The sequence below is a fragment of the Lepisma saccharinum genome, chromosome 10, assembly GCF_977018435.1.
Source record: "Lepisma saccharinum chromosome 10, izLepSacc3.1, whole genome shotgun sequence".
Classification (NCBI taxonomy): domain Eukaryota; kingdom Metazoa; phylum Arthropoda; class Insecta; order Zygentoma; family Lepismatidae; genus Lepisma; species Lepisma saccharinum.
In genome coordinates this window covers 20183514-20196334 of record NC_139238.1, presented here as the reverse complement: position 1 = coordinate 20196334, position 12821 = coordinate 20183514, and the positions used below count along the sequence as shown (strand labels likewise).

Below are 12821 nucleotides of genomic sequence, written 5' to 3'. Positions count from 1 at the left end.
ACTGTGAAACGCTGGTATAACAAATTTAATCGTGGCCGCCTTTCGCTCACCGACGAGATTTGCGAAGGTCGTCCAAAATCAGTTGTTGTTCAAGAAAAAAATTGATGCTGTGCAAAACCTAATACTGCAAGATCGTCATGTGACATACTGTGAGATTGAGGCAACCATAGGCATTAGTTCCACCAGCATATATAAAATATTACATGATCATTTAGCTGTGAGAAAGGTATGTTCTCGTTGGATCCCACACAATTTGACAAAAACTCAAAAAGACGCTCGCGTCAATTGGTGCAAACAAATGCTCAATAAATACAATCGTGGTGCTTCAAAAGACGTATATAAGATTGTAACAGGTGACGAATCATGGATATATGCATGTGAGCCGGAACGTAAACAGCAGTCGACTGTATGGGTGTTTCAAGACGAACCCAATCCAACAAAAGTTATTCATGCTCGAAGCACATCGAAACAAATGGTCGCCTGTTTTTTCGGGAAAACTGGTCATGTGGCAACTGTGCCTTTAGAGGAACGTAGAACGGTCAACTCTGAATGGTACACAACAATTTGTTTACCAGAGGTCTTCTGTCAAATACGGAAAACAAGCAAACGCCGTTGGATCATTCTTCATCAAGACAATGCCAGCTGTCACACATCTCGTCTAACAACCGACTTTATGAACAGTCAAAAAATCGAATTGATGGGTCATCCGCCGTACAGTCCTGATTTGGCACCCAATGACTTCTTCTTGTTCCCGAATGTCAAGAATAAATTGCGTGGACAACGATTTTCGTCGGCGGAAGATGCCGTTGATGCGTTCAAAAACCATATTATGGAGGTGTCTCAAGAAGATTGGAAAAACTGCTTTGACAAATGGTTCGAACGAATGCAAAAGTGTATTGACCATAAAGGAGAATACTTCGAAAAACAATAAAGCAGTTTTCAATGCCAAATTCCTGTTTTTTCATTGTTAGGCTCAAAATATAAATAGTGACCCTCGTACTATGTTGCATTATTGGCTCTGGGAATTCTGCGGGAATTTTACTCCGTAGACGTGAAAAAATTGCAACTTTTATTAATCCAAATCCCATTGAATCTGTACATATTTATAAATGCTCTGGGGTGTTTTTCACAGTTCATCTTCTGTGTTTATCGAGGAAGTAAAAGAAAGCTGCAGTGGAAAACAAAACAGTCCGTACACTTTGTTAACATTCCTCACATAACAATCTTTCTGACAGACATAGCAAGTCATGTGATGACGCCAGATCTAACCTTTTTTGAGAATTTAAGCTACGAGTTCCTTTATGACGAAAATTGGACTGCGTTGAGCGTCAGTTAATTGTCTGTCTTGATACGTTGGAATCACAATGACCCTTTATATTGGACATGTATTTTTGTGTATAAGGAGGGGAGGGGCAGTAATAAGTAATGTCGAAATCGAGGAAATTCTTACAGGAAGGCTAATCAGGACTGGACCTACTGTTTAAAGTGGGATCCGAACCACTGTACCATGAACCTCCACCGGCACATAGAACCTGCGACCCCTTGATTACAAGGCGGCAGCGTTACCACTGCGCCATCTGAGAGAGCTTGGTATTCTTGCTATTAGATGCATCTGGGTTAGATTAAGTAGGTCAGGTTTGGTGCTGTCAGCAGATATCTTTGCAAGTTGATATCACTGTTGCTAGCTGCTCATCTGAAATGTCTCGTGGCAGGTCTCAGCCCCTTAAAATTGCTGTTGACATGGGGTATGGAATAGTTCTAGGAATCATGTGTTATGATAGTATAGTGATCATCAAAATTACATCTCTCTATTACATCTGGTACATCTCATTTCTCAGCTCAAACTAAGTAAAAAAAAAAATTCTATACAATAGAACATTCATAAGTGAAAGAGGTAAATTGTGGTATAAAGATATTGACGTGACTTCCAGGTACACTAGGACAAAAGTCACATATGTTGGAAATATGAATTGAAAACTAGAAATCACTGTTTGATATTGTTGCAAGATTTTATTTTTATGAATTAATTATTAATTTTGAATAATCCAATATGGGCACAAATATGTGAAAGTATTAATGTTAAAATGTTTTTATCAATATATTTTTTTGCACTTTTATCTGAAAATATTTTGGACTGATCAAATTAACTTCTATGCATAACAGTTTAGCAATGTGTCTCCATGTCAGTAACACAAAGGTCCTATTAGCATTTGTGAATTTGGAATACTCAGAAATTACATTGCAGTATTTTTTTCGAATAGTAATAAGTGATATAAATAAAAATGTGGAGTTGAAAAATAAATTCTCCACAATCAAAATAATATATTATATACTGCTGGACAAAAAAAACCGGACACTTGCATTTTTTGTGATAACGCAATGGGTCGATAAAAGCTCTGGTACAAGGGCTAACTAAATGTTGCAGAAACTGAATTAAGTATGAATGCATAAACAAAGTCCGAGCCTATGAATGGTGCATACGGTACTACATGATCTGCCGAACATTCTGTAATATACCTGCGAGCTGTTATTGCAATTCAGATGTCAAATATTAAAGTGTCCGGTTTTCATTGTCCAGCAATATATATAAGTCTTCCTTTTCTTTTCCCTGAAATTGAGGAAGAATTTGAGGTTAATGTGAAGAAGTTGGTGATGCTGTTTACCAAACTTCCATTACAATGTAAAGTTTCCATATGATTTCATACTTCACGTTTGTGCGACTTACTCACTTCTATATATATTCTTTCGTATTTCTAAAAATTAAAAATATAAAATTATTTATTTCTTACGTAAAATTAGTATCAATTTTGTACACCGACAACGTTTCAGGAACCACTGTTGCCTTCTTCAGGTCCTATATTTCAGCTATCCGAAAATCGCCATAGCCTCGTCAATTCATACTCTGGTCAGGAAAAGGAATTGGTACATTATGGTAAAGGTAAAATATTTGGAAAATGCTAAAATCGTTGCTTGACCTATGCTCACTGCTGTTTGTTAAAATATCACTTAAAACCCTGTGCAAGTTAAAACTTTTAAAAAAGAAAAGGTGCTCCCTTATCACACTATTCTCATGCGGTCTGCCTGTGTTTTCCTTATCGTATGCGGGAGGTTGCGGGTGTTTCGACTCTCCCCTCCCCTACTTTGCCCCTGCATTTCTCCTCCTCGTTACGTCATTTCTTAGATCTTGAGATTTGCAAAACAGACAAGAAAATTAGGATGGCCATATATCATAAGCCTTTGTCAGGAGAAATGTATATTAACAGGGAATCCGCGCATGCAAACAGGACTAAGTATAATGTATTCATAAATTTCTTCGTACGTTCAATAAGACTATGTAACTTTAAGAATTTAAAGGAAGAGATTGAATGGATAATGAATGTGGGTAGAAAGAACGGTTACAAGGATATGGAAATGAGGAAGCAAAGCATGAAGGATATGCGAGAAAGGTGATGGCAATAAGAGAATGGACAAGGATGTAAAAGAAGGGGGTGAAAGTAAAAGGGAAGAGAAAATTAGGTACGTAGGAATCCCATATTTTAGAGGAGTGTCAGAGAATGGTGAAAAAATAGTAAAGGGGTACGGAATCAAATGTGGGATGAAAGCATCTAGAACCTTGGGGAAGTGTTTTACGAATTACAAAAGGAAGGGAATGGAAAAAGAAGATAATGAAGAAGGGAAGGAAGGGGTGTATAAGATTAAATGCCAATGCAATAAAGAGTATGTAGGACAAACAGGAAGAAGCATGGGCATATGTTGGAAGGAACATGATGAAGACATAAGGCAGGGGGTTCCCCGGACTGGGCTATCGGAGCACATTATAGATGAAGGACACCAAATAGAAATACGAGAAGTAATAAGGGAAGAGGAAAAATTGCTTAGGAGGAACGTCTATGAGGCCTCGTACATTTGTAAAAAGAGAGAGAACAATTCATACTATGGGAATGAGAGATGCGGTAATAGATAATTAAGGTACTATTAATTAATAGAAAATAATGTAAAACAGCTTCGCAGAAAACATGAGTACCTTAATAGAGAGAATAAGCTTAACAGATGGTAATATAGACGAACAATGGATTAAGATGTTCAAAAAATGAGAGAAACGGGAATACGAGAAAATTGGATTTCAGGTCACCTCTGACGTAATACACGAAGCCCAAATTATAAGCGATTTTCATCTTGAAATGACGTAACGAGGAGGAGAAATGCAGGGGCAAAGTAGGGGAGGGGAGAGTCGAAACACCCGCAACCTCCCGCATACGATAAGGAAAGCACAGGCAGACCGCATGAGGTCAAGCAACGATTTTAGCATTTTCCAAATATTTTACCTTTACCATAATGTACCAATTCCTTTTCCTGACCAGAGTATGAATTGACGAGGCTATGGCGATTTTCGGATAGCTGAAATATAGGACCTGAAGAAGGCAACAGTGGTTCCTGAAACGTTGTTGGTGTACAAAATTGATACTCATTTTACGTAAGAAATAAATAATTTTATATTTTTAATTTTTAGAAATACGAAAGAATTTCCATATGATGTATGAAATTTTATTCAGAATAATAACACTGAAGTATCATATTACGAGGGTGATTTTCCTTGTAGTGGCAACACTTGTCAGTTGTCACTGAGACAAAAGACAATCGGGTCTTATTTAGTCTTGTACTACGGATCGTGTGCAGGTGTTTGGTGCTGAATAGTACTGTTGAGTGGTAGTTAGAAGACATTAAAGTGAAGTGTGTGTATAATACCACCGTGAACAATGTTCACGCATGAAGAGCAGGGAATATTCATCAAATTTCAGGTTACAAGTGCAAGGAATTCACAGAAAATTCAGAAGGGCTTACATGCTTTACTGTATCGTACCATTGCCATATGGCCCCAGTCATTTGAAAGTGGTCGTGGATCATCTTTGAAAGAACATGGTGGCAGGCATCCTTGCACGGCAACAGATCCACACCACCTTGATGCACTTTGCAGATTGCTGGAGAATGATTGGCGTTGGACATGTAGTAAATTAGCAAATGAACTGAAGATTTCGCCATTCTGTGTATACAAGATGGTAACTCAGGACCTTGGCCTGCGTAAGATATCGGCAAAATGGGTACCGCATATCCTGACGGAAGTTCAGCAATGGCACAGATGGGAATGTGCAGGCATGCACCTTGCACATTGGCAATTGGAAGGTAACGCATTCATCGCTCACATATTGCCACTGATAAGACGTGGGCCAGATCGTATGAGCTGGAATTGAAGCATAAGCCCTTGTGAATTTGCCGTGCATTCCTTCCACGTGCAACCCGAAATTTGATGAATATTTGCTGTTCTTCACGTGTGAACATTGTCCAGAGCAGTATTATACATGCACTTCACTTTAACATCTTCTAAGTACCACACAACAGTACTATTCAGCACCAAACACCTACACATGCTCCGTAGTTCAAGACTAAACAAGACCCGATCGTCTTTTTGCCCAGAGACAACTGATGAGTGTATACCAAGAAAAATGGCCCTCGTACCATTACAATACAAAGTTTCCGTATGATTTATGAAATTTTATTCAGAATAATAACTCTGAAGTATCATGCCGCTAAATGACTTCGGACCTCATAACAAAAGCACAATAAATAATTACATCTTTATCACAGGCCAGAGGCTAAGTCCTGAATCATTGACTTGTTGATAAAAGCAAGAGACTTGGTAGGATTAATTGTTATATCATTAAATATATTTTCAGTCAAGTAGCCAATCGATATATGTGCTCCCACAGCTGCTATCTTGAAAATAATCTGCCATATTTGATATTTTTTGATTTGATATATCTCGGAACAGTGTCTCCTATCAACGTCCGGTTTTCTCAGAAATGTTCCAAATAGTGTAAACTTTCATAATAAATCAATAAATCTATTTTTGAAAAATAAGAAATAGTTTTTCAGCAAGTCTTAATTAATAATTCTCGAACCAAACAATGGCATTTTCTATTTTGTAAGATTACTTAGTGTTTGTTATAATTCTTTAGACAAACTGAACCCCTATTTTTTCTAGATTTATAAATTTACTTTAAATAACATTTTAAGATAAATACAATTTACAAACAAGTGAACATAAATTTTGAAAAAAAGGATCATTGTTAAGACTTTCAACTTGCAGTTATTCTCATAAAATATCTTGTAGTTTTTTTCTGAAAAACTTTTATTTCTTATTTCTCAAAAGTAGATTTATTGATTTATTATGAAAGTTTACACTATTTGGAACATTTCTGAGAAAACCGGACGTTGATAGGAGACACCGTTCCCGAGATATATCAAATAAAAAAGTATCAAATATGGCGGATTGTAATCAAGATGGCAGCCATCCGAGTGCAGATATTGATTGGCTACTCGACTGAAAATATCTTTAATGATAGAACAATTAATCCTACCAAGTCTTGCTTTTATCAACAAGTCAATGATTCGGGACTTAGTCTCTGGCCTGTGATAAAGATGTAATTTTTTGTGCTTTTGTTATGAGATCCGAAGTCATTTTGCGGCAGGTGTATTATATGTATACCAGATTGCAACTTGAAATGTGGTTCATCTTTGTACTGAAACTTTGGTACTTTTCTACTTACCAGAATATGTCTGTAATGATAATCATATTTTGCTTTCTGCAGCATCAGTTCAAATGGCAACACAAGGCACTCAGGCTATGAGTGGGAGCGGAGCAACTTTAACCCTTACCGCTCAACAGCAGGTATGAAAATTTACATTTACAGTAAAATTTATATTGAGAAGAGGAGTACTTACCTGGCACGTTGATGGTTATAATCTAATATTTAGAGGCATAAATATTCTGTTTTGATTGAAACACAAAATGTGAAATAACATGCTGTAATTCTATCTGTTTGGCGGTTACGCGGAGATAGGTAATTTACTCTGATAAGCTTAATTTTCATTTTGCCACGTAAATTTTTCTCGCGATCGATTTCCCCACCCCTCTGGTGATAGGCTCAAGGAGCATGATGCTGACCACTGACTTGGGAGGAGAAGAACAGGCCTTTCCTGCCACCTCATAGATGAAAACCATAACATAGACTCTGCCAAAATAGTCATGCAAGCAAAATCCACATTGGAAAGGTTTTCAAAAGAAACCTATGCAATAGTAACCATGCCCGCCGACCTCAACACTAACCCTGGGGCCCTCAATAAAACCTGGCTTCCCGCTATCAGGAATATGCACACCCACCCAACCTGCTCCTCCCCCACGACAAGAAACCAAGCACGGACCTCAAGCATTCGCAAAAAAGCCCACCTGCGCATGCAAACAAGTGCCGTTCCACGAAAGCAGATGAGGAGACTGAAAACCATCGCATACAGCACCAAAACCCTGATGCGCGGTAAAAGAAGGAAGCACTACATCCACACAAGAATGGCACAAAGTGAAAGAACCCCGTCAACTAGCGCTGCCACTAGCTCAAGCGGAAGAAGGAACCATGCTGCCTGCAGCAAGACGGTACATGCCTGACAAAGCCACCAGACGGGTGGCAAAATCAATCACGAGAAAAATGGAAAGTAAGCTTATCAGAGTAAATTGCATGCTGTAATGTTGATTTTTCATGTTTTTGAAACGTCTGAGGTGCATTTATCTACTATGTTGCATCACAAAATGATGGAAAATGCAAAATAAACTTTTAAACATGACATTTTGAGTATATTTACCAATGTGACACTTTCTAGAGTCTGAATTATCCTGCACGTTATGCAATTTACACAAAATTGATTAATTCTGCTGTAAAAATGTGAGAAGAAAAAATATGACTGCTTTACACAGGAATGAACTTAGTTAATACTGTGGTAACTACATAAAATGTGCTATTAGACAAAATGTTCATTCTGTGTAATAAGTGCAGTTTTTAAATCAAATTTAAGGTTATATTCACCATTTTAACACCGAAATGCCATGGTATATACTGCTTTTGATCCTGAAATTTGCCCAGTTTTTGTACCAAAGTTTGGATATTTTATTCACCATAAATATGTGGCCCTATTAATATTTCACAAAGGTCACTGATCTTCTTCCGAGATAAAAGCAGACGTACTTACATGTGTGGGCAGCAGAGTTTCAAAAAAATGTAATAACAAGTAGCTATAGAAAGTTAAAAGGTTGTGGTAATATATTGGCAGCAAACGGGTATTCATGGGAAGGTAAAGGTTGCAGTATTACATGTGAAAGGTGCAGGATAAAACATGGTGATTTCTATGGGGTGAGGTTTGTCCATTTGACGTGCCAAGATAACTATTCTTTTTTAATATTACAATATTAGCATGTGGCATCCAAGCTTCAATAAAATTTATAATTTAAGAAAATTTATGTTACTATTTAAGAGATAGGACAGGTTTGTTCTCCTTGCTTATGGACCGATATGAGGTTAAAAATTTATTACTAAAATTGCTGTAATTTAGTACAGACTTCTGCCTCTGAGAAAAGATTCTCTCGGGCTATCGCCCAGGTGAGTTGTGGAAAAGATTCCAAGCTTTCGACAGCTACTATCATTCTCATCTTCAGGGTAGAAGTGCAGTCCTGAGGTCCCCCAAGATCCCACAGCGGCAGTTGAAAGAAAGACCAGATCACTTCTGAAGAAAACATCATTGCTGAAACCCATTCAGGACAAATTGACACCGGATGGAACAATACCAGCACGACTATACGGACTCCCAAAAATACATAAGACTGCAATGCCATTAAGACCGATCATAAGCACCATCGGATGTCCAACGTATCGACACCAAATTTCTGACAGCCCAGTGTGAAAAACTCCATGGAATTCATCAAGACGCTGCAGCAGATCAGAACATCATCAGATGACATCTTAGTCAGCTTCAATGAAGTGTCACTCTTCACCCCCACTCTCGTCTGCCATAGCAAATTTCTTCATGGAAAACTTTGAGCATGAAACCCGCCGCCTTCTACAGATATGTCGACGACACCTTCATCGTCTGGCTACATGGCAAAGAAACTCTTCAGCCATTCCTAGCCCACCTAAACAATAACGCCCAAATATCAAGTTCACCATGGAGACAGAAGAAAACAGCCTGCCCGTTCCTGGATATTCTCATCGAACGCAAACAAGACGGATCCTTGGGACATTGTGCATACAGGAAACCGACTCTCACCAATCTGTATCTCAATGCCAACAGTTTTCACCACCTGTCTCAACGAGCTACAGTACTCTCTACTTCATTTCACTGGGCCATCTCCATCAGTGACGTGGAGCATCAATTAGAAAAAATACAGCATCTTCGCATGGCTTTTAGGCAGGAACGGGTACTCGAACACATCAACAAAACATTAAAACAAGTACTCCACAAGAAGACCAGCACTTTAGGAATTCTGGGCACAACAGGGAATTTGGACACATCAGGGAATTTGTACACATCAGGGAATCCAGACACTCCAGGAAACCTGGACAAAGCCAACCAGAAGATAGCCAACCATCTTACCTTACATCGGAAATCTCTCCAGAATTATAAGCCAAATTCTCAAGAAACATAACATAAAAACCTTTCACAAACCACTCCTGAAGATCAGAAGCAACCCCAAGGGTGATTTAAGACTTAAAACACCAGGAGTTTACAGTATTATCTGCTTTGCAGTAAAGCATACATGGGCAGATGGGGAGGACAATAGAACAGCACTGTAAAGAACACCAAATTTATGTTAAGAATTTCCATCTGGAAAAGTCGGGACTAGCGAAACATTCAATCAACGAGGGCCATAGACCAGATTTCAGCAACACAGAAATTATAACCAAAACTTCAAACTACTAGGACCGCATCATCAAGAAAGCAATAGCCATTCATAAAGAAAAAGAGAATCTGAATCGCGACACGGCGCTCGAACCGGACTCAGCCTGGCTAGCGATAGTTAACCAGAAGCGCAGATGCAGCAGACATGGTACCCGATTGGCCCACCATCTTGACCGATATCCCCCTCCACGAAGATATATACACCGGGTTGACGTTCAGGACTGCACTTCTACCGTGAAGATGAGAGTGACTTAGCTCTCAAAAGCTTGGAATCTTTTCCACAACTCACCTGGTTGATAGCCCGAGAGAATATTTTAATCATTCGTCGCCAGAAAAGCTTCAAAACTTACTTCTGCCCTTTTGTTATTATTTTTATAAATGTTAATGTTTATAATTAATTTGCAATGGTTTTGTAAAGTAAATATCTAAATATATATTTACATTAACTAAGGTTAATGATCCATTCCTGTTCAAGGACTATTTACATCCTTACATTGATATGGTATTTTTATTCTGAGTGGAAAAGGTTAGTGTTGAAAAAAAAAATCCCACATTTCCAATATTTGAATCTTGAGTCCGATATCTCAATCCTGCATTCAATATGAGCATCTTTGGAGATCCCTCAGATGCTTTAAAGTAAGCTGAATTTTTACCTATCCATTACCAATGTAATGTAATATTGTGCTTGTATTTCTTTTAGCTGCAGCTGGCCTTACAAAAGCAAACGCAGCTTCGGCTACAGCATTGTTTAAACCAGCAACAAAAGACTAACCTCTCTGCAGCAGCTATCGCTGGAAAACATCGCAGAAAGTCTTCCTCCAACGAACCTAAATAGTGAAATACGGAGACTGAAAGTTTAGTATTGCATCCCTCTGAAAGCAGCAGAATTTAAATCTCAAATGCTTTTGCCCGAGATGGTTGTTGTTGTTGTGTATTAAAAACACATTGTATTCAAGATTTTTCTTTTAAAGTAGTAGCCCCCCCCCCTCCCCAATGCAAATGAAAGTTAATCGATATTAACATAATGCAGTTCATCACAGCGCGAGATGTCACCAAGTGCATTAGAAGAATGAGGCATATTTTCTAAGTAGAAAAACATATTTACATTGTTAGCACAATTTCTGTATGATAAATGTGATTTTTATAAAAAAAAATGTGATGTGTGTGCGTTTTTGAGTGTATTTACCGAACTCATCTTGACGGATAAAAGATAAAAAAAAGGCATTGATTGTTGTGGAAATGGAGCAGCCTGCGTGACAAGACAGATATTTATTGTGCCTTTTTTTAATTTAGGCATCAAGGTGCACACAACCGTGTGGGTAAATTATTCCATATTGTTCTTTGCCAAAATTTTTTAGAAGGTTGTAAAAAAAATTATCAGAAGAGCCTGTTTTACTTTTTTGTACAAAAAAAATGCAAGGGTACTGAGGCTCAAAGTGACTGTCTATTTTTATTTATGAAAGTGTGGGTGTGATTCTCATACGAGACTGATATTTTAACAACAGTACTGCTGTGGTGTTCAGGAATGATTAATGAACTGGTGGAAGCTTGAGGTTTGTTTCTGTACAGTATCTGGCTACAGTGGATAGACGATACAATCAAAAAGCTTGTAGCTGTGAATTAGGAATGCAATAGGATAGAAGATATCGCATAGAGTAACCAAGAGTTTGCGGTGATATGCAAGTGAGTTCTACAAATATGTAAAACTTGAGATCTGATGCTTCAATGCACTGGGTTCCCTGTTAAAAAGACATGTGTAATACTTCTTTATATCCCTACCCCCTTTATTTCTGGATAATTTTGTTCAGAACTGTTACAATATTGTGCAAAGTCTTTTGTTTTATTCCTAATTGGTTACTTGTTGCTAGTTGTTTTTATATAATAAGAATCATCTTTTACTGAAAAAAAAATATGATTTTATTACGTACAGTATTACTAAATGGTAGAATTAATTTTTATTTAAATGATTTCTACAAATGTGTGGCTATAGTAGCATGTAGTAATGTTCCATGTTTGTTTAATCATCGTCTCATTCCATTTGAAATTGGAACAGTAATTGTTTAACTATTGCCAATTTCCATGAAAGCTGTGTAGCACAGGGTTAACAAACACAAAAAGTATTACCGTGCAATGTAGATTTCTAAATCCAGAACATGGTAAAGGAAGTGTGTACTGTGTGCCTCATGCAACAATTTGGGCTGGAGTATGTGGCGATTTGTTAGCCAGTATTGTACCCCCTCATGCCATTGTTGAAGAATGGTTTAGGTTTTATTTTGAATTTAGTATGAATACTGACAAACATATCACAGTTCTTGAATAGCAAATTAATATAGATACAAATAGACAATGTACGCAAGTTGTGCATTAGGCAAATTTCCTTCTACTGCTTGGCACACATTGCACATATAAATACGAATTAGACCAGGTAGAGTAATTTATTTTGCAAGACTAATGTGTTACATCAAGCACACCAGGATCTGACAAGGAAGGGATACAATTGTTGTTGTATACAGTATATATTATATTTGTTTAAGAGCATAAGCAAAGAAAAAGTTGTCAAAATGTTGGCTACTGTGATATCTGCCATCTTCTCTTCTGTTTATTGCTGCTAGATTCACAGATTTCATCCTATTTCCTTTCTTCAAATGTGATTGTTCCATTCTGGTTCATTGCCAATCAATTAACAAGGCTGTACTGAAAGTGGACTAAAAAAATGTGTTTTAGGGAGATTTCAGACCAAAGCGCCACTGGGCAAGGGGGACATGAATGCAGGGGCCCCTTTAGTCTATAAGCAAGCATGCATACATGAACAACAAATGGAGGTAACATGATGCACGATATTGAGAAAATTGCCCTTGCAGCTCATTGGGTCGCTTCAGTTTGAAAGGATTCATTGATTACGGAGTGTTTCCTTCCAAGGGACACATTTCACTTGCTGCCCGTCACTTCGGTCCGAAAGCTCCGTTAAAGAGAACTATGATGCCTCAGCATTCGTGCAGTGTGCTCACTGCAAAACCATTCGTGACATGCATCACATTGAT

At 37.9% G+C, this 12821-nt stretch overlaps 1 protein-coding gene across 3 annotated transcripts in view; it reads left to right on the top strand.

Annotated features, from left to right (window-relative positions):
* Spt20 (transcription factor Spt20 homolog) overlaps window positions 1-10753 on the top strand; it is a 58989-nt gene extending 48236 nt beyond the window's left edge. For 2 of the 3 annotated variants that reach the window (XM_083129626.1, XM_083129625.1), the window contains exons 16-17: window positions 6648-6727; window positions 10481-10753. In XM_083129626.1, coding sequence (XP_082985752.1) covers window positions 6648-6727; window positions 10481-10615 — 215 coding nt within the window. In that variant the 3' untranslated portion in view covers window positions 10616-10753. Of the gene's footprint in view, window positions 1-6647; window positions 6728-8539; window positions 8627-10480 lie in introns of those variants that run through there. The other variant, XM_083129628.1, reaches the window with a different exon arrangement.
* Window positions 10754-12821: the final 2068 nt, after the last annotated feature.